The sequence below is a fragment of the Silurus aristotelis genome, assembly GCF_946808225.1.
Source record: "Silurus aristotelis genome assembly, chromosome: 28".
NCBI lineage: Eukaryota > Metazoa > Chordata > Actinopteri > Siluriformes > Siluridae > Silurus > Silurus aristotelis.
In genome coordinates this window covers 12,605,187-12,633,097 of record NC_139601.1, presented here as the reverse complement: position 1 = coordinate 12,633,097, position 27,911 = coordinate 12,605,187, and the positions used below count along the sequence as shown (strand labels likewise).

Below are 27,911 nucleotides of genomic sequence, written 5' to 3'. Positions count from 1 at the left end.
TCTATAGAAGACGAGGATTTACAGGAAACTACAATCTTATAGAGTATACTGTACCACACAAGTGCAAACTAGGACTTGCCAAAATTATGAGAAAAATCACATGGAAGATATCCTGTTTGGAGTTGGGCTTCAGACCTTGCAGATCGATAAAAGAGAATGTTGTGATGGTTTGAGTAATGACTGCTTTTTCTATCCACCCTTCCACATGCTGCCTGCATGTAATCTGCTGCACCATTAATCGATCTTGAGCTTTGGCTTCCAAGAATGCACTTTTACTCAGAAGTGTTTTCGTTCCTTTTGCCAAATATGCTTTGTATAAAGCCTAAATTCAAAAAGGGTTTGCTCAATTTCTGCAGATGTTTTGATCAAAAACAGTATCAGTAAATATAAAATGGATCATTGTTTTTAGGACAAGATATGAAAGCTACATCTTAATTAACATTGGGCAAATCACATTGTGCTTATCTGAATGTGCTAATTTTACATTTTTCATTAACGATTTCTTGGAGAATTTTGGTTGCAGTCATGCAGTAAATCCACTGCAGTGGCTTGAGACATTAAGGTTAATTGTAAACTGACTTTTCTTTAAAAATAATACAGTTCACACGCAGCATGTAAGTTTGTTCATCATAGATTCAGTGAAACCAATTAACAACCAGTTGTTTCAGGTGTCTTCTTTCTAGATATTAAAAGGATTTCAACCACATGCATTTGCCCTTGTAGTGAAATGCATTAACTATGTCACATTATACTGTATCACATTTAATATGCTAACTTTACTTTCTATGTTTTTCTTTGCAAAAGATTGTGAATAACTAAAGAAAACGCTTTCGCTTTCAGATATTATTTTTTGTTTTTTATTCTCACGTTTGCTCTCCCCATTTGCTTAGATATTGATTTTCTGATGGAATCGTACTTTTTATGTTCATTCTGGACAGCAGCTTTTTTTCCAGATCACTAATAAAACTTTTTGGGTGTACACAGAACAGTGAACATGAAGGGCATGTAGCACAGATATAATGCACTAAAAAGCTTTTTATTTTCAAATATGTTTCAAACGGGTTTAAAAAGTTAAAAAGTGTTTTCACTGATTTGATTGAAATCTTCCTAAATTATAACTTAAGTGATTTTACATTTGCATTTTTAATTTGATTTATTTGTTCCGTTATAATGTTGAAAATCGGGACATCTGAAATCACCAGGTGTAATGGAGCGTGTTTTAGCTTAAAAGACATTTAGGAGACATTTGTACATTTTATTAATAAAAAACTTTAAATGAGGCATGGAGTTAAGGGTTGTTAACCATTGTTCACTGGAAGCCCTGTGAATTTGTAGCTAGCTTTAACAACTTAGCTATTATTTTTATTACAGTTCGTATATAAGTTATGATGGAAACATGTCACTGTAAATTACATCAGCAGTCCAAGTATGCCTGAGTCTGTTTTCATTTTTGTCTACATCTTATTTTAAGTCTAAACCAAAGCCGTATCCCTAACACATGCTAATGAATGCACAGAGCAGGCAAACTAATCTGCTAACTCTCTCAAATTACAGCTGGAGTGTGACATTTTGGATCGGCCAAGTTTTCCAGACTGCAATCTGTCAATGTTATGAAGTAACACATGGCCAAATGGTGGTCATTAGCATTGTCAATCAGGAGCAACCGAAACTGCACCACTATCAAACCAGTGGGATTAGCTCAGAAGTTAACCCCTCTCTCTCTCTCTCTCTCTCTCTCTCTCTCTCTCTCTCTCTCTCTCTACATACACAAAATTCATATATGCCAAGCAGGCATAACATTATAAAATTATGACCAGTGAAGTGAATAACAGTAATTATCTCTTCCTCATGGCACCTGTATGTGGGTGGGATATTATTTGGCAGCAAGTGAAAATTTTGGTTTCAAAGTTGATGTGTTGGAAGCAGAAAAAATGGGCAAGCGTAAGGATTTGAGCAAGTTTGACATGTTTTGTCTAGCCAATTGTAATGGCTAGATGACTGGGTTAAAGCATCTCCAAAACTGCAGCTCTTGTGGGATGTTCCCAAAAGTGGTCCAAGGAAGAAACAGTAGTGAACCAGCGACAGGGTCATTAATGCACGTGGGGAGCAAATGCAGGTCCGTGTGGTCAGATCCAACAGACGGGCAACTGTAGCACAAACTGCTGAAGAAGTTACTGCTGTTAATGCTCGAAAGGTCAGGACTGTTTTGGCAGCAAAAGAGGAACCAACATAACATTAGGCAGGTCATAATGTTATTCCTGATCAGTGTATATGTGAGCCACATTCCCAATGGCAACATCACAGAGACATCACTGTTGGCAAAAATTTTAATCAGATAACACTTTGTTATAATGTGATATTGTTGCAATTTGAGTTGTTTCATTACAGTCACTAACATTTAAATGACCATTTCTGTTATTAGCAATTATGTAAATCATTTACACAAGTTGTTTTCTATGGCAATGAAATAAGGCCATAAGCTGTTGACTCACTGATTAGGAAGTTGCAGCATTTTTGTTCTGGATTCAAACCAATAAGAAATAAGAACTGGTTTAGAACTGACGATGGAAAAAAGTGTTGACTGAGAAACGATGTTGGACCCTTAACTACTCAGCTCTGTTTTTGGATTGTATTCTCCCATATATGTAAGTTGGTTAATAAGCAAGTCTAATAAATGCAATTTATAATCTGAAAGTTTTTGCTGACTGATGCTTTAACCAATGTAGAGGAAGAGGAAACGTTAAGGCTTATGTAACAGACAATATTTTAGCAAGAAGTGAATTTTGAATAAAACATTGGTTTTAAAGAATGAAACTTCACAGTGCTATTCCTGGAGGGTTGGTGTGTTTGCTGCAACTGAAGCCGGTGATTCACATTGTTCTCCTTCCTAAAACAAAGAGAGAAATGCAGACTTGAGGGGTTAAACAGTAATCAACTTCATGTTTTATAAAAAGTCAGATGTCATATTAGTATGTAAAATAGTTAAAGCAAAGCAAAGATGTGTGTGCAGATACCCCAAATGGCTCAGCAAATGCCCTGTAGCCACTGTATAAAGGGTTCTGGATGGACACAATATCATTATTGCCACTGGCCTTAGGGGAGGTGCCGTCTTCATCATCGTTCTGTTAAAAGCAAGTGAACAATAATCAGTTGAGGTACAATCAATCGAGTTCTACTTTTGACCACCTTGACCACCAAAAATATAACCTTGTTATTGACTTAAAATTAGCGCTGTCAAAATGAATGCGTTAATAAAGAATTTACGCAAATTCATTTTAACGGCACAAATTGTATTAATGCGAGATTAATGCAGCGCACATTTCTGATTGTTGTTTTATTAAATAAATAAATAAATATAAATGAGGTTAAATCATAAAAACCTTTAACGCGAAACATTTATTTACGATGTCCTTTCTTCACTCAGATATAAAAAATAAAAAGACAACAATAATAAAAAAAAAGAATAACTCAAATCAATCACCTAAATTGGCCATGGTGCACACATCCGTCAATGAAAATCGTCCGTGTGGAAACATAGCAAAAGTTCCGTGTGATGTCCTAATGATTTATGTAATTTAAAACAGTGGTCCCCAAACTTTTTTGCACCACAGACCAGTTTAATGTCAGACAATATTTTCACGGACCGGCCTTTAAGGTGTGACGGATAAATACAACAAAATAAAATTATACGACTGACATAAAAACTGGTATTTTCGAAATATAATAAACGGGAATGGACTGTGTTGTTTTTTGTTCATTGTGCTCGCTTGGGGGTTTGAGTTTAGCAGTAATGTATTAAGTTTTACAGGCCGGAGCAGCCCCTTTAAGAAGGCAGTGGATGGAGGTAAGACATGTGACCGAGGCATCATGACATGCATCAAGAGTCATAGACAGATGTGGACCCCCGGTACCAATTGACCCAATGCCGGTCTACGTCCTGGGGTTGGGGACCACTGATTTAAAACACCTTAATTACTTTAAAACCTTTACAACAATATTTTGTCTCAATGCTTTATGTTGAGTTTGGTTTCACTAATAATAAACATACATTTGCATAAAGCATCAATATTTGTCCATGCCCATGTTGATAAGAGTATTAAACACTTTTTTAAGGTACATTTAAAACAGATAAAAATGTGTGATTAAGTTAACTAGTTAACTTGTGACTATCAAGCGATTAATCACAATTAAATATTTGAATTGATTGGCAATCCTACTTAAAATGTAAAGCTGTAATATAAATGATGGCACTTTTTATTTTCGGAACTTTGGAATGGAACACTAAAGAGCTTAAGTAAACTTTCTTTTAGCTTCTCCCGTTAGGGGTCGCCACAGCGGATCTTCCACGTTTGATTTGGCACATGTTTTTACGCTGGATGCCCTTCCTAACGCAACCCTCCCTATTTATCCGGGCTTGGGACCGGCACTGAAAGTGACTGGGGTTGGTTCCCTGACGGGGATCAAACCCGGGCCGCAGCGGTGAGAGCGCAGCATCCTAAACACTAGACCACCAGGGGAACACTAAAGAGCTTAAGTTCTGTTCCTTATTTCAGTTCCAGTTATTTTATGCAAAATATAGACTATGTAATGTATTTAGACTTGTACATTTTAATCTGATTTTAAGTGTCAGCTGATTTCAAGCAATGTTCAGAACAATAATGAACCTGTACTCTGCAGTGTTTATCTAGCTTATAAAATAACTTTTCATGTCTTTTGTAATACCTGCACTTCATTAGTTTAAAATGATAGGATGGAGATTTAGATGTAAAATGTGACTTGTAGAGGTACTGTATATTGTATACGATCTGGTAAACAGGCACGTCAGACAGTCTGAATGCTTTTAAGTTATTTAAATGTAGTCGATGTGCATAATGCATGTCCCTGGGTTTTCCAGTATTACCCCAAAAGGCTAGTGTGAATGCAGGTTTTCGTTCCAGTCAAGCAAGAGCTCCACCTTTTTACCAAGGCTTCAGTTTATTTGGAATGAAAACTTGCACTGACACCGACTCCTTCCTGAAAAGACTAGATATCCCTGGCCTATAAATATATAATTCTGCTACTTAACACACAAAATGATTGTGTGAACACCAGAAATCACATTTATTAAAGCATAGTATAGAACCTCCAGTATGTGGTAGAAACTTCCAAGTATTTGGTTTCTACTTAAGCATGGTTCAAAGTACAGTAGTTTTAAATTAACCTGCATCCTTGATCATGTTTTTTATACACACACACACACACACACACACACACACACACACACACACACACACACACACACACACACACACACACAAGAAAATTCATGAACCTAAAATTTGTATGCAACAAACACTCATTCAATAATTCATTTTGTCATCCCTGGAAACTACTTCATAGTTTATTTTTTTATATATATATTTGAAATGTACTTTATAGAAAAATTGCAAACTTGCCTTAAAGTACTGGAAGCGAAAGGCATTGTTCTTATGTTTCTGGAAACAATATGCCACACCTGCAATAACACCTCCAATAAAAATAACAATCAAAATGGCAGTCATTGTAGATGAGCTGGACTTTTGGTGGGCAGGAGCTGAAGGTGGCACCTGTTGAAAAAATAAATTGAGCTCAATGAAATAAATATCACATTACCATTTGTATGTATGTATACAATGTTTATAAAATATTGATTTATATATCAATATATTGTAAAAAAGTGAGTGAAGTTTTTCATCATTGATTCTTTTAAAAAAAAAATTTAAACCACTATACAGTATATGTAAAGTACAAGTGACCAATAGCTCTTAACTACTTATGCAGTATTTTAATATACTGTATGTTCAAGTAAAATGTGGAAAAGATGTTTTAAAAGAAACTAACTGAACACTCACAGTAGGTGCTTTTAAAGGTCCCTCAATGATTTGGATCAGTCCGTTAGTAGCTGCAATATCCCAGATTAATATTTTCCGTTCATTTACCAATTTTACTGGTAAGGAATCCTGTTGGGAAAAAAATTAAATTTAGCCATAACCATAAAGTGTATGCATTGTCCGTGTTGGCAGGGTTTCATCCTTAATCCTAACTCTAGTTTCTTGCAATGAGCAATGTGCATGGGTCCCTGAAGATTAAATATGAATCTTGTAGGACAAAGAAATGTTCATTAACACTAAACCCACCAAAAAATGTAATAGACTTAAAATATATATATATTTTTTTATTTATTTTTAAATTAGAAATCCTGTACACTTGCTCATTTATGCAGTTACACGTGACGAGCAGTCTGTATGCTGAAATTAGCAATACAGAGATGTGGAGCCCCGCCCCCCGCCCCCTCTCTCCAAGACTCTGAGCTCTAATGAGAGACATTTTCACCCATAGAACTGTTGCTCAATGTTGTTTGTTTTTTGCATCATTCTGTGCAAACTCTAGAGACCATTTTAATCCCAAGAGATTAGCAGTTTCTCAAATACTTAAACCATCTGCCCATCTGGCACCAACACCCATTTCATTATCAAAGTCATACTTTAAGATCACACCAATGTTTTACCCAATTTTTCCCATTTTCTTTATTCTATTTGATATGAACTTTTAGTGAAGCTTCCGGCCTGTATCTGCATAATTTCTTGCAATACACTGTGACCCTGACCAGGACAAAGCAGCTACTATGGATAAATAAACAAATTAATAATACACATGTTAAAACAATATTCTGGAATAAAAGAGCAGTATTATACTGTCATTGAGTAATTGTTCATTTGAAACCTGCAGTGCCAAATTTAAATGCACATTTTGGCTTTCTTCACTAGGAGGTTTCCATGGTAACTTTTGCTTAACTTGATGTTGTTAGCACTAAATGTAAATGAACGGTATGTTCGAAATGACCACATATCTTTTTCCACTTGTGATCCTGGGTGAGCATTCCTACAAGAGAATACTGATAAAGCATTCCTTTCAAATTCCTTACATTCTTGGTACTGAGAAACAGCTGGTATTTCCTGGTATTTCAACAAAGTCCATCTGATTTTTACTTTAAGTATCAGACTTGTGTATGACTTGTGCCCTTTCTGAGTGCAGTGTTCTCTGGGTTTGACTTTATGATAAAGTCAACTGGCAACATCTTTATTATTAAATCATCAAAACAGCAAAATACATACAGGATTATGCACTGACGAAAATGTTGAATCAAATAAGTCTCGTTCTTCTAAGTATGAATGATAATAGTTTAGCACATCGGCTCTCAATGTCTTTATCGATGTAGCTTTGTTCACAGGGGTGCACAGTACCTTTCCCAACAATAGCCACAATGTTGTATCCATATAAAAGTTTAAAATGTATTTGTATGCTGTAGTGGTAACAGAGGATCCAAAGGCCAAACTCTGAAAAACTGCATGTCCCACAGCATTATCCCTTTTCAACCAAACTTTGCTGTTGGCAGTATGCATTCCAGCAGGCAGTGTTTTTTGCATCTGCCAAACTAAGATTCATCTATCAAACTACCAAATAGTGTGGCGTGATTTATCAATACAGAGAACAAACTTCCTTTACACCACTTCAGCCGATGCTTGGCATTGCACATTGTCATCTTTTTTTAGCTATAAAAAAACATTTTATGTCGGCTAACAGGCTAGCAGGTTGCTACTAGAGGCAGTTGGAGCTTTGTGATGCAACAGAGGAGGATAGTACTGCACTACATGCTTCAGCACATGGCAGCCGCACTCTGTGAGTTTGTTGCTCTACTGCTTTGTTGCACTTGGATGCTTCCATTTCAAAAGAACAGAACTTATTGTTGATCAGAGTTAGCAGGGGAGAAATTCCACTAACTGACTTGTGGAGAAGGTGGCATCCTGTGACATTACAACATTTAATTTTTACAAAGGGCTTTAGTATGACTCATTTTACTGCTAATATGAAGATGATATATCTATGTTCTAGATTTTATGAACCTATTAGCACTCGGTGTTGATAAAATGGCAGAAGACGATTATTACTTTCCTTCTTGCCATATTTTTTGCTTCATTGCCAGGCATATAGTGCATCAACTATTTTTTTTAATCAGACTTTGTGGGCTAGCAGTATATGCTGATCAGTAGTATAAATCTAAATGGATTCCATTAACAGGCAATGAACACTAAAAGGATAAAAAGCATAATTACAGGAACTGGATTTAAAAGGTTTTTTTTTTTTGGAGCACCTCAGTAGGAGCTTCTCAAACTTTGGTGAAACTATATTTTCCTGAACAGCGTTAATTTACACAACTACCAAAATTACATGCATTTTGTCTTTAGGAAATTCAGAATATACCTGGGCACCAAACACAACAAAAGTAAAGTAATGTAGTAATGTGTGTCTTAATAACAGAAAAGCAAGTGCATACATACAAGTTGGGTAATATGATTTCTAGTCATTACTGTCTGTTTTCAAACCACACAAAGAACAATACATTTGCACTTACCTCAGTTTGTGTTTCATTGTTGGTTACTATTATAACTCTAAGATCATAACCCAGCCGAGATGGGATTGCTGTGTTATGTTTCAGATCGTCAAAATAATGTAGGGTGTTGTTTAAGGATACATGATATTCCATATCTCTGAATGACAAAGTCTGAAAATATTGTAAAGTAAAAACCATATACATCATCAGGTTTGGGATGAAAATAATTATTATAAAAAATCATGGCATTGTGACAAGTTTATTGTACTAAAAAATATTCATGTACTTTATCTACCTCTTACAGCATGAACCCAACACTCACTCTGATCACTGACAACTACTACTTATCAGCTTTGGCACTCATGGACTATATTTAAATAATCCAGTCTCGAGAGTATTTGAATAGAGACAGGCCAGTGCTTGATATGTAAATAGACAGAATGTAATGCGTAGCACTGAGACATTTTTATGTACATAGTATTCCTGATTGCAAATTAAATTGTTTCAAAGAATTCTAAGAGAAAAAAACATGGACTATCAAAGTCTTAAACCGACTTATATCAGATAGCACATGCTTTGTTTTTGTATGTTACATGAGGTTACATGAGGTAACGTATAAGTAGTAGCTAAAGCAATCTGAAGAATGTGTCTTATAATGTTATTGGATACAAAGAGCAGACATTACACGTGCCAGTTTAGTCCAATTTTAACACCCAATTCAAATCTGTGTTTGAAACCGAGATGCAAAAATCATTTCCTTAATAACCAACAGTACAAAAACATGGTACGGTGTGTGGATTTGTACATAAATGTAAAAAATCGAGACAAACTGAGGGGATCTGTATGCTTAAATAAGGGGTAAAACCATATTCCTAAACATAAAAATACCTAAAACATTTGTGACAGCACAGAAAAATAGAAGCACATGGTGCATGAACATTAAGAAACACTGAACGCTGGTGAGTTAAATAGACCAATTAGTTGATATTATGGTTGCAAATGGAATTTCTTGGAAAGGGCTTGATGTTTTTTCCAACGTAGTAGCATAGGAAATTAATTCAACTGGATATGTTTAGCCTGTTACATTTTTGGCTTGTTCCAAATTATAATGAGAATTTATATGTGATTTAGTACAGTTTAGATACAGGCAAAGTTCTATACACTGATTAATTGTAGTTCCATATGATGGAAAGCGTGCAAGCTCTCAAAGTCTGCTTTTTCATAAATAAAGTTATTGTTATATTAGCTGCCTACCACAGCATTTTGAAGTTGATTATGGTGAATATAAATCTAAATGTAGACTTCCAGCATTAATTTAAAGTTAATTACTTTCAAATTAGCTTAGTGGTGTAGCACGTTTTACATGTATGGGCTTTATTCAATGTTTATGGCGAACTGTAATCTGGCTTTGTTTCTGAGGCTTTGCGTTTTAAAAGTTTTGATTAAACTGTGGTAGACAGCTAAAATAACGCTAACTTTGTACAATTATTTTCAAGTTTTATGCATATTTGGATAGCCTGTATATATACACTACATAGACAAGAGTATGTTGATACTTAACTATCAAAATCATATATGCTTATTGAACAACCTATTCAAGAGTTTGTCCCCCTTTGCTGCAATAACAGCATCCACTCCACTATAAATGGTTTATGCTATATTTTAAAACATAGATTTGAGGATTTGCCCATTCAGCCACTAGAGCATTAGTGATGTCAGGTATTAGTGTTGGGTGAGAAGCCCAGGCATGCAGTGCGTTCTAATTCTTCCAAAAATGTATTCAGTGGGGTTGAGGTCAGTTCATGTTGTTCCCCACTTGAGTTCATCTACACCAACCTTGGCAAACTATGTTGTTATAGACCTCAACTTGTGCCCAGGGCCATCTTACCCTCTTAGTTTGAGTAATGTTTGATGTTTGCGGTTTCCACATACTTTTGCTGATATAGTATATTCCAAAATAAATCAAGGTTAATCTAGTCTACAACTTGTCTGGTGCTTGTATTAAAAGACCAAATGTCTTTAAAATGTTCTGTGATCTTGTGGTTTGCTTAAAGTTTGATGCTGTTTTAGATCACATGCATGCAGATGGATGTGATCTACTCAATTTCTTACAGAACCTTCTCTGAGACCTTTGGCCACACTGCTCTCCCTTTTTATAGAAAATGCTGTTTCAGCCCTACACCAGACATAAGAGAAAGCTTGCTAAATTTATTTATAAAGTTTAATCAAATAAATGTATAAAATTTATAAAGGTGTATGGTCTCTTTCCAACACAGATACCTTCATAACTTCACCTTTAGTTATTACAAAAACGTTACCATGTTTTTACAGCAAATAATTTTGTTTGTTAAAAGTCTGCTGACCTTATTGCCAGAAAATCCTGCATTGTATGGCACAAAAAGTGTTGTATTTGTTGAACCGCTTGACAGGAAGTCCAAGAGCTTTTTCCCCTCCACAGCAATCTCTGCATACTTTACTAACATCTAAAAAAAGGGTTAGGAATAAAAACAATTAAAAAAGCATTTGAAAAAACCATGTCGCTGTACAGTGGATATCAAAAGTTTACATGTTAGGTAATCTAATGGGAAAATACAAATAAAAACAGAAATATTTTAGGGTTATAATTATCAAATACATAAATAACTGATTGTGTAAGGTGTGCACAGCCATTAAACCAATCCGGATCTTTTTGAGTAAGTAGGCACCAAATTCCCCACATGGACCAGTCAGATAAAACCAGGGTGTCAAAAGAATCTTACCAAAACAGATCTGTATTTTGTGGTGGATTGTTTACATGTATATTATAAATACTTTTAAATATGAGTTTGAATGATTTTTTTGTCACATGCCATATTATAAAAGGGTGCTTACATGTATGCAACTAGATTATTGTTTTTTCATTGTTTTTTCCTTTTTTCCCCCAAATGTTTTTCACTTCATTTTGTTGTTTGGTATATCACATTGAATAAAAAAAATAATGGCATAATTATTTTTATTTGTAATTTCTTGCTTTGTCAAAAGAACACAAAGTTTTAACAGTTCTGTGCAGACCTTTTATATCCACTGTACCCAAAAGTGATGACATTTATTATATATATATATATATATATATATATATATATATATATATATATATATATATATATATATATATATATATATATATATATATAAAATTATATACATAAAGCATGTATACATAATTTTAATAAATACAACTAATCATTTTAGAAACAGAAATGAACTCTTACAGAGTAAAATATAGAGAAGTTTGAATGGGTAGCGATGACTGAGGCAAGATTGCCATTACAGAATTCTCCATCGCCAACATATCCAGGCCCACATTCACATGTTACCTCTGGAAAACAAAAGTAACAAGAGTAAATAAGAGTATTTCAGATTTTTCCAATATTTATAAATTATTATATTATTAGTGGATGAAATCATTTTATTGAGTATAGGTGAACTTTAAACTTTATTACTTCTATATTCTACTTATGATATTTATTCCATATGTTTTAGCAGTACCTCTAATGCTGTAGCAGTAAGCGTCATAAAGACTTTTTTCTTCAGGATCCTTGTACTTGACTATGCCCACATGATTGTCACCACATTTTGCAGATGGAAAGAGGATTGGATAACCCACATTTTTCCCATCGAACCATCCGGCAACACATAAGTGCATTCCCATCTAGTTGATGAACAAGATGGAATCGGTAGCATATCAGATTAAAAGTAAAAAAAATTTTTTAAGTGAAATTTAACACGACAGATTTTTATACAACTATTGTCTTAAAATATGTGTACATATACAAACTAGGGGTGTCCCCGATTAGAATTGTACTTAATCCAATGTAAGAATTTACATTGTATAAATAGATTTGTCAAGTCATGCCTATAGTTGATTGATAGTCGATTCATATGAGTGTCGGGTGGTGGTAAAATGCTGTGTCACGCTTTGATCAAGAGTCTGAAACCAGAATACGAATAGGACGTTTATTAGCCTTGTAGATTGGAGACAGGTGAAGGTGATTAGTATGAAGGCGAGGCACTGCAAGTGTGCTGAGTGCTGAGGGGGGGCGTGGCCGGTGGTTTCCTGACAGGTTGGGGTGGTGGTGGTGGTTGTTTTGGCTGGACGACGACACCAGGTAGTTGTGATATGATTCCTCATAAAATTTTAAAGCTACGATGTACAGACTAATAGAAGAAAATGTCAAAAAATGATCAATAAACCTAAAACATTTACAGAAAGGCCACGCTGCAGACAGGATTTGCAAATCCAATTAAATTGGTTAAACTGCCTGGGCGATCGCACTCAGCGCAACATTGATGCGGTGAAAAAAAAATAAATGTACAGAATTTAATTAGAGCAGAACATACCTTTACAGAATAACCCAGATATTATAAAATATAATCCCTGCTGGCAAGATGCTCCTGTGTTGGTCACGAATCATGGAACCATTAATTCAAGCACATTAGAAATATTATAATTATTAAAAGCTTCTTTCTTTTCCTATTTTTATTTATAACTATCGTAATAGGCTGCATATTAACTTATTGGGGGAAAACCGGTTCTATGTCAAATCAGACATTGAGCACCCCTATATAACAAAAAAATGCATCGTCCTCATTTTCTAGCATCCAAGCAAAGATTCAACTGTCAGATTGAAGGTTTCAATATTGATTATTGATTGATTGATTATTTCAGCAAGATAATGCTAAACTGCAGACTGCATTTATTATAACAGCATGGTTTCCTAGTAGAGGAGTTCAGGTGCTGAACTCACCTGCCCGCAGTCCAGACCTTTCAACAATTAAAAACTTTTGAAGTATCATGGATCAAAAAAAAATAAAAAAAATACAACAAAGAAGCCCCAAAATTCTAATATTTTTCCCTTAAAATAGTATATTTCCTTATATTAAACATTTGATATTGTGAAAAAATTATGGGTTTATCAGATTTGCAAATAATTGCATTTTGTTTTTATTTACATTATACTTCATCGGAATTGCGGTTGTAAAAGAAGATACATTTACAGCATGTATCTCAACATTGATAACTAACTGGACACAAATGTAAATTTTTGAACTTGATTTTCAACCTCCTTCTTACTTTTGCCAGGTATTCATTTTACTAATTAGTGGTAGGAACAATTGTTTAAGTAGGTTTTCTTTTTTTGGGCTTATTTTATATAAAAAAATCAACAAAGAAACAAGGATGTATGTCATGTTTAAGATGAAATGAGATGTGTGCGATAATGTAAATCAAATTCTGACAGATTTCCTCAACAGATACATATATATGTTTTATGTAAGAAGGTTAGCAGGTCTTTATTCAGCCTGACAAGAGTAGGTTGCCATGGCTACGGTGTTTTTTTTATGAGAATGGGCTCTACTATTCTTGAAGGCCTCAGGTGCCTGAGTAACAGCACAAAGAGATAGGCTAGATTATGTGACCTTGCTGTCCAGGATTGACTAAAGACAAAGGAGACATATTTTGATTTAGAATGCTAGTTAAAGCCTTGCAAGGGCTCCAGTTACACTTCACTAAATCATCAATTCCCTTAAATCACTGCGTATGCCTAATTGTAATGGTAAAATGTTCAAATTAACACTGAACAAATTTTCAGGATAATTCACAGACACTTTTTTTTGCCTTTTGGTGCAAAATCACACTATGTAAAATAATATAAAGTAACCATTTAATTGTTAGACAATGTCAGACTAATGCTAAATATATCCACAGGTATATTATTTAAATAAAGAACGTACTTGTATTCTTCACATAAATCCAACCAACATATGTTTTGTGCCAGGAATTTGAGCAATTTATTTTTACCTGTTGGGCATCAGAAAGCTGGGACAAAGTAGCGAGTGTGGCTCCTTCAGCTTTGCAGGCTGCCTCTGCTGTTGTGTAGTTCATCATATACTTCCCAGCTGGTGATCTCAGGTGGAAGACACCTGCTGTTTTGGCTAAATAACATATTCTCATTAAATATAATTCAAACTTAATGATGTGTTAAAATGATAAACAGGTAATTATTTATCACCATTATTTACTTGTTTAAAGAGTTATATATACAGTATCTCACACGAGTAAATACATACCTCACATTTCAGCAACCATTTTATTATAATCATCTCAAGGGACAATACTATAGAAATAAAACTTATATAGCTTTACTGCTGCACATTAACAGATTTACTGTCCTCTAAAAATAACTCAACATTCAGCCATTATTCTCAAAATATCTGGCAACAAAAGTAAATACATCTTAAGTGAATTTGTCAAAACTGTGTCCAAAGTGTCAATATTTTTTTTTGTGAGCACTATTGTTATCATTGTTATCAGCACTGCCTTTAATCCTCCTGGACATGGAATTCATCAAAGCTGCACAGGTTGTTGCTTGGATCCTCTTCCACTCTTCCTTAATGACATCACATGACATTAATGACGTCCACTTGAGGATGCCCCACAGGTGCTTAATAGGGTTCAGGTCTGAAGACATACTTGGCCACTCCATCACCTTTACACTTAGCAAAGCATTCTTGGCGGTCTGTTTGGAGTCGTTTTGCCGTTCAGCCCCAGACCATGATTCTACCACCACCATGCTTGACTGTAGGCAAGACAATGTTGGTACTTGGTACTCCTCACCAAGGCACTGCCACACTTGCTGGACACCATCTAAGTCAATTTATCTTAGTCTATTCAGACCACAGGACATGGTTTTAGTAATTCATGCACTTGGACAGGTTCTCCAGCAAACTGTTTGAGGGCTTTCTTGTGAGCCAGTTTCAGAAGTGGCTTCATTCTGGGACAACAGCCATGCAAACCGACTTTGTTGCAGAGTGCGCCATATGGTCTGATCACTTACAAGCGGACCTTCCGCTCCTGGAAACTCTAAAGCAATGCTGGCAGCTCTTACGCATCTGTTTTTTTTAAGCCAGCTTCTGCACCTGATGCACAGCATAATAATTCAACTTCTTTGATCAACCCTTGTGAGGCCTGCACTGTAACTCAGTTTCAGGGTGTAATCAATCTTTTAATAGCCTAGACCATTATTGTGGAGAGCAAGAATACTAATCCTCAGAAAGTTCTTTGCAATAAGGTGTCATGCTGAACATCTAGTGGTCAGTATGAGTGAATTGTACTCAAAGCACCAACCTTTAACTGCTTTACACAAGATACACAAATTTGTATGGTCCTGTCAAGCAGACAAGAACATGAACATGATGAATAGGAAATTTGGCTTTGCATGGTTAAACAATGTACAGCTGTTATCACTTAGGGTGTACTCATGTGTTAGTTTTAGCCAGCTAGTTAGAAAATAATGGCTGAATGTTGTTTTTTTCAGAGGACAGTAAATCTGTACTGCTATACAAGCAGCACATTGACTATAAATTATATCCAAGTTTCATTTCTTTGGTATTGTCCCTTGAGAATATATACTTTAGTGAGATACTTTACAATGGATATAAAAAGTCTACACTTCTTTATGAAACTGCATATTTACAGAAATACAAAAACAGCAATAACAACAATACAATCATCAGACTTGCTACATCTTTGTGATCTTCCAACAAACAAAAATCCAGAAATAAATAGACATTTATCGTATTTTCCGGACTATAAGCCGCTACTTTTTTCCCCCACGCTTTGAACCCCGCGGCTTAAACAATGAAGCGGCTAATTTATGGATTTTTCCTGGGTTTTTCCCGGTTTTACAAACTTCAAGCCAAAAAACTGAGACCCATAACATTAGACAAATGAAATTGCTGAACGGGTTCAGGTGAACCAATGAAACTCTTTATATTAAATCAGATGCGCTCCCACTGAATCGGGCCGCACCACATCATAAATATGGATGATGTTCCTCTGACGTTTGACCTGCCGCTCACTCGGACTGTCAACAGGAAATGTGAATCATTCGTCACGCTGAAAACAACCGGGCATGAAAAAACACACTTCACCTGTGTTCTGAGCTGCACGGCATCAGGAGAAAAGCTTCACCAATGGTGATTTTTAAATGCACGACGATGCCAAAAGAAAAACTCTCGAGAGAAATAGTTGTGAAAGGAAGGAGGAAGACAGTGAACAATGACTTTCTTGGTAGGCTACTGTTTAGATACAAGCCGTGTTACAGACACTGTCTTTCATTAAAGCCTGTGTAAAGTTAATTAGTTTTAGTGTAGACACCTGCGGCTTATAGACAGGTGCGGCTTATTTATGTTCAAAATAAAAATCTTTGTCAAATTCAGTGGGTGCGGCTTATATTTGGGTGCGCTTAATAGTCCGGAAATTACGGTAAATATAATTTCTTTTTAAATGACAACACCCTGATTGCATAAGTCTCCATACACTTTCATAATAGGGGCTTTTGACTGTCCTCAGAGTAGACCCATCACATTCAAAATTAGGCCTGTAGGTAAATGCCATACACCTGCCATCAATTAAAGTGATTCTAATTAAAACCAGATAAAAGTAAACTGTTGCTGTAGTATTTGCCTGCATATCTAGGTTGCAAAAATCAGGAGGACACTCCAAAGTTGATAAAAGAAGAGGGAGAAAATCTATCAAGGGTGCTATCAAGAGGGCAATAGCAAGAGTAAAGGAAGTACATGAATTTATGCTGGTCACTTCTTGCATGTGTATTCTTACAAGGAAGAATACGCAATCATGTCTGAAGTATGCATGTGTGAAAATGTGGCTGGTCTGATGAGACAACGGTTGAACTTTTTGGTCAATACAGAGCATCATCCAAGGAAAACCATACTGACATTGAAGCATGGTGGGGGTAGCATTATGTTTTGCGGCTGTTTTTCTTTAGCTGGGCCAGGGGCACAATATTTTGGCACAAAACTTTCTGTCCTGAGTATGCGTCAACTTGAGTAAGTACTGTCTTCAAAGCAAAAAAGAGAATAAACAAATAGAGATATTTCATGGAAATATCTTAAGAATCTACTTTTCACTTAAGTTGTTCCTGACTGTATAATTTGTAATGAAAATCATTGTGTTAAATCAAATAAAAGAAATGTGCCAAACAAGCATTTTTCCTATTTTTCTCAGACTTTTAAAATACACTCTATGTATTTTACTTCATATAACAAGCACCTAGTGTAAAAGAAAGTAAAGGGGAAGGATAATAAGAGCAATTGTTTTACACCACAATAAAACTTATGGTTTTCTGCTTAGGTTTTCTGCTTATTGATAGATGTAAATAATAAATAGCTTTGAATGTTTACTATTGGTTTAAGTCCTGAGTATTGTCTGTAAAGACAGCGTTTGTTATTAAACCAACAGGATAAAGCAGCAAAAAGACCCGATAGCTATCTGAGAAAACCCCACCATTTTAAAGCTGAGAAAAAAGGAAAATCAATCAGAAACATTGCACAAGCTTTGAGCATAACCAATACAGCAATTTGGCATATCCTGTAAAAGAAGAAACTGATAGTGTACTGACAATCAGACATCAAACAGGTCACCAAAAGAAAATTACAGAAGTTGATGAGCAGGACACTGAGAAAATCCCAAAACAACAGTGCCATCATCAACAGCCTCCATAGGACACGGGTAAAATACTTTATTTGCAGAAATATAAATATAATTAAAAAAATAAATCAATTCAGGAGTCTACAGTAATTTACTGGAAATGTATAGAGGAGCTTATCTAATCTAATTAAGAGGACTGGTCAAATCAATCCCCAGACTTTACTCAATTGAACATGGATTTGCCCTCCTAAAGAGGAAACAGTGGTAAAGATTGTTAGTGAACATGCACACACTCTGATGCAGCAGACTTAGCTTAAATAAAAAAAACTCTGCTTATTAAATTAAATATATATTTTTTTAAATTAAATACAATATTTACAATTCATGGAGTTTACATAATAAACTCAACACATTAGTAAAAAATAGAATAAAATAGTAATTAATTTATGAAATCTGAACTGTGAACCTGATGAAACTATCTACTTGATTTTATTAACATTATAGAATGCTCCCACACAGTTCCAGCGATATTGCCAAATGGTTATGTAAAATATCACTTAGTAAAGTCATTCTTGCTGCCCTAAAATTCTAATGATAGACACTACACATAATTAGAACCCAGGCTGATTGATAATCATCTATCTAAGAGTAGATTACACCAATAAAAATGTGATCATTGGGCTCTATTCATTCCTGTGGTTACGCTAGGTTGAAGCTCTGCACACAATAATGAGCAGTAAGAATAGATGTGCCATTAGTGGCCGGATGCGACCACAGGCCGTGTAAATATATAAAATAGTCCAGAAATAAAGAAATATTCAAAGGTCAAAGCAGAAAACAAAGAAAGAAAAATAAGGTAAAGTCCATTCTGTCGGCTGGATTTAAATCCAATAAGAATGCAATATAAATAGGGGGAAATGGATGAGTCATTGGGGCTATTGCATAAAACTAATAAAGCGTTTTTGAAGCCATCGATTCCAGATAATGACTCAGAAAAGCAAGATAACCAGTTTGGTCATAATGGTCTACATAATAGTATTTACTTAAACCTTGAAATGAAACTCATTCTTTAATCAAGTCAATATCAGTCAATATCGTGCCAACTGAGTTAAGTTTAGAGATTAGAATTGACAGTGTTGGACAAAGTACACTAACCATGTACTTGAGTTAATGTAGAGATACATTCTGTAAAAAATTATTTTGGTAAAAGTGAACCTTTAAACTTTCACTTGAGTATAAGTACAAAAGTATTTGCCTTTAAATTTACTTAAATATAGAAAGTACTACAATTTATTATGGCTATAATGTTCCTATATAATTTTTGTCTAAGACTCTTTGCTTAATCAACTCAGTTTATGTATAAAGACTTTGAAAAACCTTCTCCTGAGTACCACTGAAGGGGTCTTATGTGCAGAGGCCAAGTGGAACCACTTTGGACGTTGCTGCCATCAGCCCCAGCAGTCTCTGGAACTCCTTTACAGTGGGTGACTGGCCTTCTTTCACTCTCTCGGCGGCTGTTAGATTCGATGAGTTTTGAGCAGGAGATAACTGCACCCGCATGAGGGTCGACTCCCACACTACGCCTAAGTATTATTTTTAGTATCATTATAAGTTCTCTATAATGGAGAAAGCCGTATCCCCAACTCCTTCATGTGAGCATAAATGACATCTCAATGCCGGACCGCCAACTGCTCCGATTGAGCCAATATCAATCAATCGTCGATATAATTTAGAATGCGGATACACTGAAGTCTCAGTGGGACCAGAACCACATCCACACACTTTCAGAAGGTGTGGAGTGAGAGGGCAAGACCAAACGGAAGGACCCGATATTGAAAAGCCTCGGCCCCCAAAAGTGAACCTCAGGAACCTCCTGTGAGATGGAAGGATGGATACATGAAAGTACACATCCTTCAGATCTATCGTGACAAACCAGTCCTCGGACCTGATTTGAGACACAACTTGATTAAGTTTCAAAAGTGATCGGTTTAGCTGACGTAGATCCAAAATAGGACGCAACCCTCCCTTCTTGGGAACTCTGTCTTCAGTGCGCAGGACCCACCAAAACACATCTGGCAGAGCTTCCCAGGCTGTCTGATAGTCTCTTAAGGGAATCAGTCTCTTGAGACTGACCTCTGGTATGCCTAGAGCTGGAGCTACACTCTGGTGCAGCTCTAGGGGGCCTCCTGAGAGGCAGCTAACTAACCCCCCAAGTCCAGCATGCTTCCAAAGCTTGCGACCGAAGCTTGCGAGCCCCAGGTCCTCAAATGCCACTTTGCCTCAGTGAAAGCGGGGCCAAAACCATGAGGAGCGGGAGCACCCTTCTTAAAGTGTGCTGCCTGGGAGTGGATCGTTCGCAATGACATGCGAGCGCAATCTGTGCAGTCGGCTCTCTCGAGAACCGACCTAGCAAGCTAGGCTCTCAAGCAAGCAAAACACAGGCTGTGTGTATCCACCCTGTGTTATAGCTGGGGCAAGGGGACTCGAAAGAGTGCTCACTCTTTATGCTTGCTTTCATTTTTTGTGTGTATATATATATATATATATATATATATATATATATATATATATATATATATATATATATATATATATATATATATATGTGTGTGTTTTATAGCTTCCTGGTCGTGACGTCACCCCGCAGCTGACAGCGTGCTTTCATTGGACCGATTACACACGTGATTCAGAGCGTGGACAATGCGGAAGCGCTCCCAAAGCATTGTTGATGCAGCTCAAGTTCCTGAAGGGGAACAATTGAAACCAAGTTCTGAATTTTGACTCATTAAATTTCAAAAAGTGAATCAGTGCTGTCATCAGGAGATCTATTGCTAAAGTCAAACATTTTCTTCTTTAGCAAAAAACAGAAAATTGTGATTCACACAATGTATATGTAAATGTAATCTTTGTACATTGCTCTCCCTTAATCTCACCTGCAGTTGGGTCAAAATGCAGCCGCCAGGCTTTAAATAGGGTCAGGAAAAGGGGATCGCATTATTCTAGTACTAGAATCTCTACACAGGCTTCCTGTGATATTCAGGGTTGAATCTGATTTTGTCTACAACACACTTTCTGGGAGCAGATAACAATACATCAGCATTCTTCCTCATCCATATTCATCCACTAGATCATGCAGGTTTTCTGAGAAGGCAATCATGCTTTTTCTGGAACAGTCTTCATTTCCATGTGGGGTCATCTCCTTAAATAGCCACTTTTAAATATTTTTTGAATTTCATTAGGTTTGTTTATTAGTTGAAATAGGTAAATCTTTGGTCTAACATTATGTTTACTGTTAGCTTAATTTTGATTATTTGTAAATAAATAAAGGCTGACTTGACATTTTGTATTTTTTTTTTTATATATATATATATATATATATATTAGTATTATATAACTTTTCTTGTTAGAAATTGTAGTATTGTAGTATAACCTCACCTACAAAATTAAAGCATCTTAAACAATAATATTGTCAAAAAATATAAGAAGCTTGTACATAAATGTAAAATACTTACAGTGAAAATGCAAGTCTTTGCAGATCGCATTAGCATTGCAGTCTCCATTGTTCTCCAGACAGCGATCGACAGGTGGCACCACCTTCTCGAAGCACTGGACTCCATTGCCCACATACCCTTGGAGGCATTCACATCGGCGCTCATTCTGATGAAAGTAAATAGGTCAACGTATGTTGTTACAATCTGTCTAAAAAAAAAAAATCATATAAACTTACAGGTCCAACGAAAATGCAGTTTGCAAAGTCACTGCAGCCACCATTATTTTCCTCAACACAAAGGTTGATGGGGGAGCAGTCAAAGCCATCTCCAGAGTAGCCGGCTTTACAAGTGCATGTAACTTTGATATCAGACTGGGTGCAATTAGCCGCGATGTGGCAGCCTCCATTATATTCATTACACAGATCTGGAGCTGGAAAAAATTAAAAATAAGAGACGATTAGCATTTTCACATAGGATCTTTGTAAGAACATGCAACAAATGTTTACCTTAAGCCTTACAAATAGACATGTAATAAAATTATATATTGCAATAGTCATCACATATTATTTATGTTAGCAATAATGTCCAATGACAACAGTTACATATGCTTATGCAGTCATTAATATAAAATATCATGCAATATCAAAAAGTTATAAAATGTTAGGGTTATTATTATGATTTTACTGATATTACTGAAATTTTACACAGTAAAATACAACACAGATTATCTCTTTCCAGATTTTTTATAATCTAGGTTATCTTAAATTAGAGTGACCTTTTACTAGCCTCATATACACTGCTCAGAGTATTTCCTACCCTTTTAGGTTATTTTTGCCCTAGTTGTTTTTAATAAAGCCAAAGCCTGCATTTGCCTTATGCACCTAAACTTGGTAAGGGTCAGGTACCAATCTATGTATATGTGTGGTTTTGGCTGAGAAAAACTAGTCAAGCATTTTTAAAAAGTAATTAATATTGCAGGTAGGAGTCAGGAAACGATACATCAGTCCACATGCGACATAAGATATATCCAGGGAATCATTCAAGCCAATCATTTGCATTAGTCACTTCACTGCATAATACCTCATTTCAAAGTACTTAAATATAATTTCAAATATTGCTTGTTCTGCATGATCGCCTCTGCGTCACACACATAACTGGAAAATGAACGGTTGACTGACACTTTGTCTTTTGCTACTGAAAATGTAAGCTTAGGATAAAGTGGGGCTTTTTTTTACAATTATTTTTTATTTTTGTAAACAGCTGATAATTACACATTGAATTATAAAAATTTTTAATATATATTTGTTGGTGTTTTTTTCCATACCCTGCTTGTAAGACTACACACCTGATCACAGCAAAAAGCTATAGGTTCAATTCCTCATTTTACCATATGTTATTTACTTTTGAGTTGCATTAGGCCTACCTTAAAATCCAAACAAAGTGCATACACATACCTGTGCAGTTGTAGCCATCTCCTTCATATGAAGGTTCACACTGGCATTGATTCTCTGGAAGGCACACAGCCTTTGAATGGCATTTTGGGGAGCATACTGGCTTCACATCTATTAAATTAAGAAGACTGTTAGTGGTGCAGGTTATAAAGATTTTTGGTCATTCGGACATCTAATAATAATAGTCAAGGCAACTGGACCTGAAGAAATTTTAGTATATCTGCCCTAAGCATCACCTTGACCCTACAATGTTAGAATATTAAAGTGTGTTTTCCTATCATTGGCTAGCTTTCTTTTTTTTTTTTTACCGATTTTTGACTCGCATTTCACTCCTGTCCAGCCTTCCTGGCAGAAACAACTACCATCACCATCTATCCCATCCTCGCACTTCCCATTAAGAGTACAGGAACAGGCTGTGAACAGAGGACAATGTAGTGCATGTGTTAAATGAAATAAACACTAAATTACTGAAGGATTTTCAAACAAAAACAATGTCATGATTACATGCAGTTTTCAGCAAACCCGAATTGATCAGATCAGATTCAGACAGAAATGTTAATATCCACAGCTATACTATTAAGTATTAACAAATTGATCCTTAAGTGCATTTTAGGGCTTCTGAAAAGAATTTTGCCTGATGCCGTCTCTCAAAGGGAAAAACTCTGTTGTAGGTGTTAGAAAAAATGTAGTGGTTCTGCTAGAACAAACTTCAAGAAGCTTAAGGTTGCAATAAACATTGTTTTTTAACACTGAATTACTAAACAGATTATTCAACATTCATAGTCGTATGTGTAATTATACACACATGCACCACATACTGTACACATTTGTTTATCCTATAGTATGAAGTCAAAAGATGCACAAGTGATATACAGAAACAATATCAATTCTTAATTTCATTAGTTTTAATTGAAAGCTTTTTTACTGGCCAGAAGATTGGACTGTGTTTTATTCTTTTGTGTTTTATTCGTTTGTGTTTTTATATTGAAACTAAATTAAAATAATGAAAAAGGTGATGAAAAATCAGCTTTCGGGAATTGCTGTGAATGCGCATGCTGACCTTTAAAATATTGTAATAGTTTTAGTATGTGCCTTCAATCAATGAAAAAAATCTATAAAACATCAAAATCTCTTACATGCACCTATTAAAAAAATGTATTAATAAAAAAGAGAAGAGAGAATAAATCCACGGTCTGAGAACTGATTAAGTGACCTTAAGAGTACAAAATTCTGAGCAACTTTTAGGAAATAAGACATTGGTGAGAACTTCACAAAGCACAACATGACATCTGCTAAAAAACAGAGCAGGCCATCAAAAACAGAAAAGAAGCTTTTGTCAGGCACCAAGACACTAAAAAGAATCTAATGCTGTAACTCTAGAGAAACAGTGACCACAATGCAAAACTTTATTACTGCTTTAATATCCGCCTTTACATGTCTACATTATGCATAATAAAACCTTGAACCTAAGAGAAGCATTCAACCACCCGATACCTCAATTACTGCAGCAAAGGATATTTAAAAGCCCATGTGGTGACTCAGGAGCTGTATAGTCATAAGAAAAGAAAGTTATCCAGTAAACTGTAATTAAATGTGGCTGAAGATATAAGGTGGGTATGCTTTCTTAGAGGTATAGATACTGTAGATACAAATTTCCATCCAATTAGCTACTATACTATACTATACTATACTATACTATACTATACTATACTATACTATACTATACTATAAAATTTGCATTAGATAACTGCATTAGATTTTTTTGTTGTGGTTTAAAAGTGAACTTACCTGTACAGTTTGGCCCATAATGCTTGTCTTTGCACAATGTGCATGCTGTCCCAGTAAAACCACTGTGACATTTACATTCCCCTGTTCCATATTGCCCATCATCACAATCACCATGACTTCCACATGGCGCCTCCAAGCCTCCAGGACAGACTACAACAGACATTGTATTAATTAAACCAATATTAATTAAATTCACTTACTAATGTAAATGCGTCCACCCCGAACATCACACCCTTATGTGCTTGCTGAGCAATCCTTTTTTTTTAAATAAACCTGTTCCCTCTTTACTCTTATAATGTCATTCACTTTCCATTAAATTCTTAAAAATGGATGTGAGGATTTTTCTCATTCAGCCATAACAGCATTGGTGAGGATAGGAGCTGACAATGGGCAAGAAGACCTGGCTTTTTCATCCCAACGGTTTTCAGTGTCATTGGGGTCAGGGACCTGTGCAGGCAAGTTTTTCCACGCCAACTTTGCCAAAATATGTCTTCATTAACCTAAATTTGTACAATGGGTCATTGTCATAATGGGACATGTTTGTTAGTTTGTTAGTTCGCTCTTAGTTCCACTGTAGGTTAAAGCAAAGACAGACATTCCAAACAATTGTTTTTAACATTGTGGCAATAGTTTGGGGAAGGCTGGAAAATGGGTGTGATGGACAGGTGTCGGAATGTTTTTGGCCATAAAATCCATATTAGCATTCTAGCACATTACCCAGGAGCAAATTGTTTACTAGATTACGAAAAAGAACATAAAACTTGTATCTTGTAGCTGTTTACATGCAGCTATTTTAATAGATTTTCAACACTGATGAAATAAAGTAAAAAAAAAATACATTGTTTTAGGATATCCATGTAACTACAATGATAAACTATTACTACAATGTAGTCACAATACACATTTAGTTAAAACTTTACTTGACTAAATTCAACAACTGCCTTTAGACTTTTATAATAACTTTTAAACAAACGAATTATTATTTGTTACAATAATACAAACATATTAGGTCCAGTAGAATCTATTATAAAGCAAATTATTACAAAAAGCTAAGAGGTCCCCTGGTGGTCTAGTGGTTAAGATGCAGCGCTCCCACCGCTGCGACCCGGGTTCGATTCCCGGTCAGGGAACTATCCCCAGCCACTCTTAGTGCCGGTCCCAAGCCCGGATAAATTGGGGAGGGTTGCGTTAGGAAGGGCATCCAGCGTAAAACATGTGCCAAATCAAACGTGCGGAGGATCCGCTGTGGCGACCCCTAACGGGAGAAGCCGAAAAGAAAGTTTATTACAAAAAGCTAAGAGCTAAGAAGAATTACGAATGTCCCCTTGTGTTACGATGGTTCGACTTACAATTTTCCGATATTGCAATGAAACAAAATTGTAAAATATTCAAAGTATGTAAAAGTTATGTGTGGCAAGAACACATAACTTTTGGTTTTTGGGGGTCTCTCCCAATAAATGAAAATACTTGCTACAACTACACACACACACACAAAAAAAAAAAAAGTTAACAAAAAATTAGGAAATTGATTGCCATTATTACCTTGACAGTTTCGTCCATAGTGGTTTTTGCAACACTTTGAAACCCATGACATTTTAGTGCACAATCGTTGACAGCCAAATGAGTGTAAACTGTAACTGGGAAACTCGATGTCATCGTAAAAATAATGCCGTCTGTAGTGGTTCCATGGTCTATTGCACATACTAGTTTTGTTCTATGGAGAGGTAGATGTTAATAGACATTTAAAAAAAAAAAAAAAACATTCTCAAATCTGATTTGGTTCTATATTGATTGCATACTAGTTACTACAATACACCCTATATACAGTATATACAGTATATACATATATATACACACACATATATACAGTATTTATACAGTATATACAGTATATACATATATATACACACACACATATATACAGTATTTATACAGTATATATATATATATATATATATACATATATATATATATATATATATATATATATATATATATATATATATATAAATGTTTTAGTTTTTTTTTCTGATATGCATTGTCATCTATAAGGCCTCTATAGAGAGGAGTGTGCCTTTCCAAATCATGTCCAATCAATAAACATTTCTATAGGTAGATTCCAGTCAAGGTGTTGAGATATCTCAGCACCAATAGAGAGAATTGAGAGGCACCTGAACTGTGTTGTTGCAAAAGGTCTGAATACTTAATTTTTTTTTATTTACTGACATTTCTAGAATTCTGTTTTCACATATTATAGGATTTGGATTAATGCTGCAACATGAAGGGAGACTTTTAAACACTTTTGTTATATAAAACTTATATTGTGCTGTAAAGTAAGAATGCTATTAAAAAATGTTTTCATATTTTGTTTTGTTTTTATAAATTATCAAAATGGAAAATAAATGAACAAATGAACCAATAATCCTAACCAAAATGCCAACTCCATTTGTAGAAATGCATCTCCAAACTTGCAAGAATCCTCCACAATGCTTCAATGTTGCTTGTAGACAATGATAATTGTACTTCTGTTCAGCTCTTTAGGAAAATAACTTGTTTTTTGATACATCCAATTATTTCAGATTATTCCAAAGCACTTGCTGCCATTTTTTAATCCCAGGTTCTATGTTTTCATGCATTGTTAAGTCGCTTAACCTTGTTTCCATGTCAGGGCTATGACTTTTTAGCTACAATCCTTCCATGAAGACCACTTCTGGCCAGACTTCTCCAGACAGTAAATGCTGGACATCTGACGGAGAAGAGAAGTAACCATAATTTGTCTTTCATTTACTACATTAAATTTTCTTGGCTGACCACTGTCTGTCAAGATTGCCTGTTTCGTTATTTTTTTTTGTAAATAGCTTGATCAGCACATCTTGAAGCCCCAGTCTGCATTGAAATTTGTGCCTGGGAGAGATCTTGCTGATGTCTTGTTGCTGTGCTCAGTCTTGCCATGATGTATGACCTGTGGGTCTTCCACACCCTCACTTTAGTAGCATAGTAGCTTTTCCTTACCCAGATTTTATCCTCCTACATAGCTTTAGATTGTGTTTCAACCTACATATGAAATTAATGGTCATTAGCACCTGCTTGGTATAAATGGTTACTCATACACCTGACATTGATCCTACAAATTCCCAGACATAATGCAAAAGCACAAAGTATACAAAAGTAAGAAATGAAAGCCAAAAGGAATTCACACCATATACTGATTTGATTTGGAATGTTCTTCTGTTCATTTACTTTCCATTTTGTTCATTTATAAAAATAAATTAACTTTTATT

At 35.4% G+C, this 27,911-nt stretch overlaps 1 protein-coding gene across 1 annotated transcript in view; it reads right to left on the bottom strand.

The window, feature by feature from the left end:
* Positions 1-1,775: 1,775 nt before the first annotated feature.
* Positions 1,776-27,911, bottom strand: part of stab1 (stabilin 1) — an 84,068-nt gene continuing 57,932 nt past the window's right edge. The window contains exons 55-69 of the mRNA XM_083534340.1: positions 26,173-26,344; positions 24,631-24,780; positions 23,151-23,255; positions 22,846-22,953; positions 21,628-21,821; positions 21,413-21,557; positions 14,250-14,383; positions 11,939-12,101; positions 11,662-11,768; positions 10,774-10,893; positions 8,432-8,581; positions 5,871-5,978; positions 5,436-5,585; positions 3,015-3,122; positions 1,776-2,887 (exon numbers count right to left, since the gene is read on the bottom strand). Of these exons, the coding sequence (XP_083390466.1) occupies positions 2,825-2,887; positions 3,015-3,122; positions 5,436-5,585; positions 5,871-5,978; positions 8,432-8,581; positions 10,774-10,893; positions 11,662-11,768; positions 11,939-12,101; positions 14,250-14,383; positions 21,413-21,557; positions 21,628-21,821; positions 22,846-22,953; positions 23,151-23,255; positions 24,631-24,780; positions 26,173-26,344 (1,977 nt within the window). The 3' untranslated portion in view covers positions 1,776-2,824. The remainder of the gene's footprint in view (positions 2,888-3,014; positions 3,123-5,435; positions 5,586-5,870; positions 5,979-8,431; positions 8,582-10,773; positions 10,894-11,661; positions 11,769-11,938; positions 12,102-14,249; positions 14,384-21,412; positions 21,558-21,627; positions 21,822-22,845; positions 22,954-23,150; positions 23,256-24,630; positions 24,781-26,172; positions 26,345-27,911) is intronic.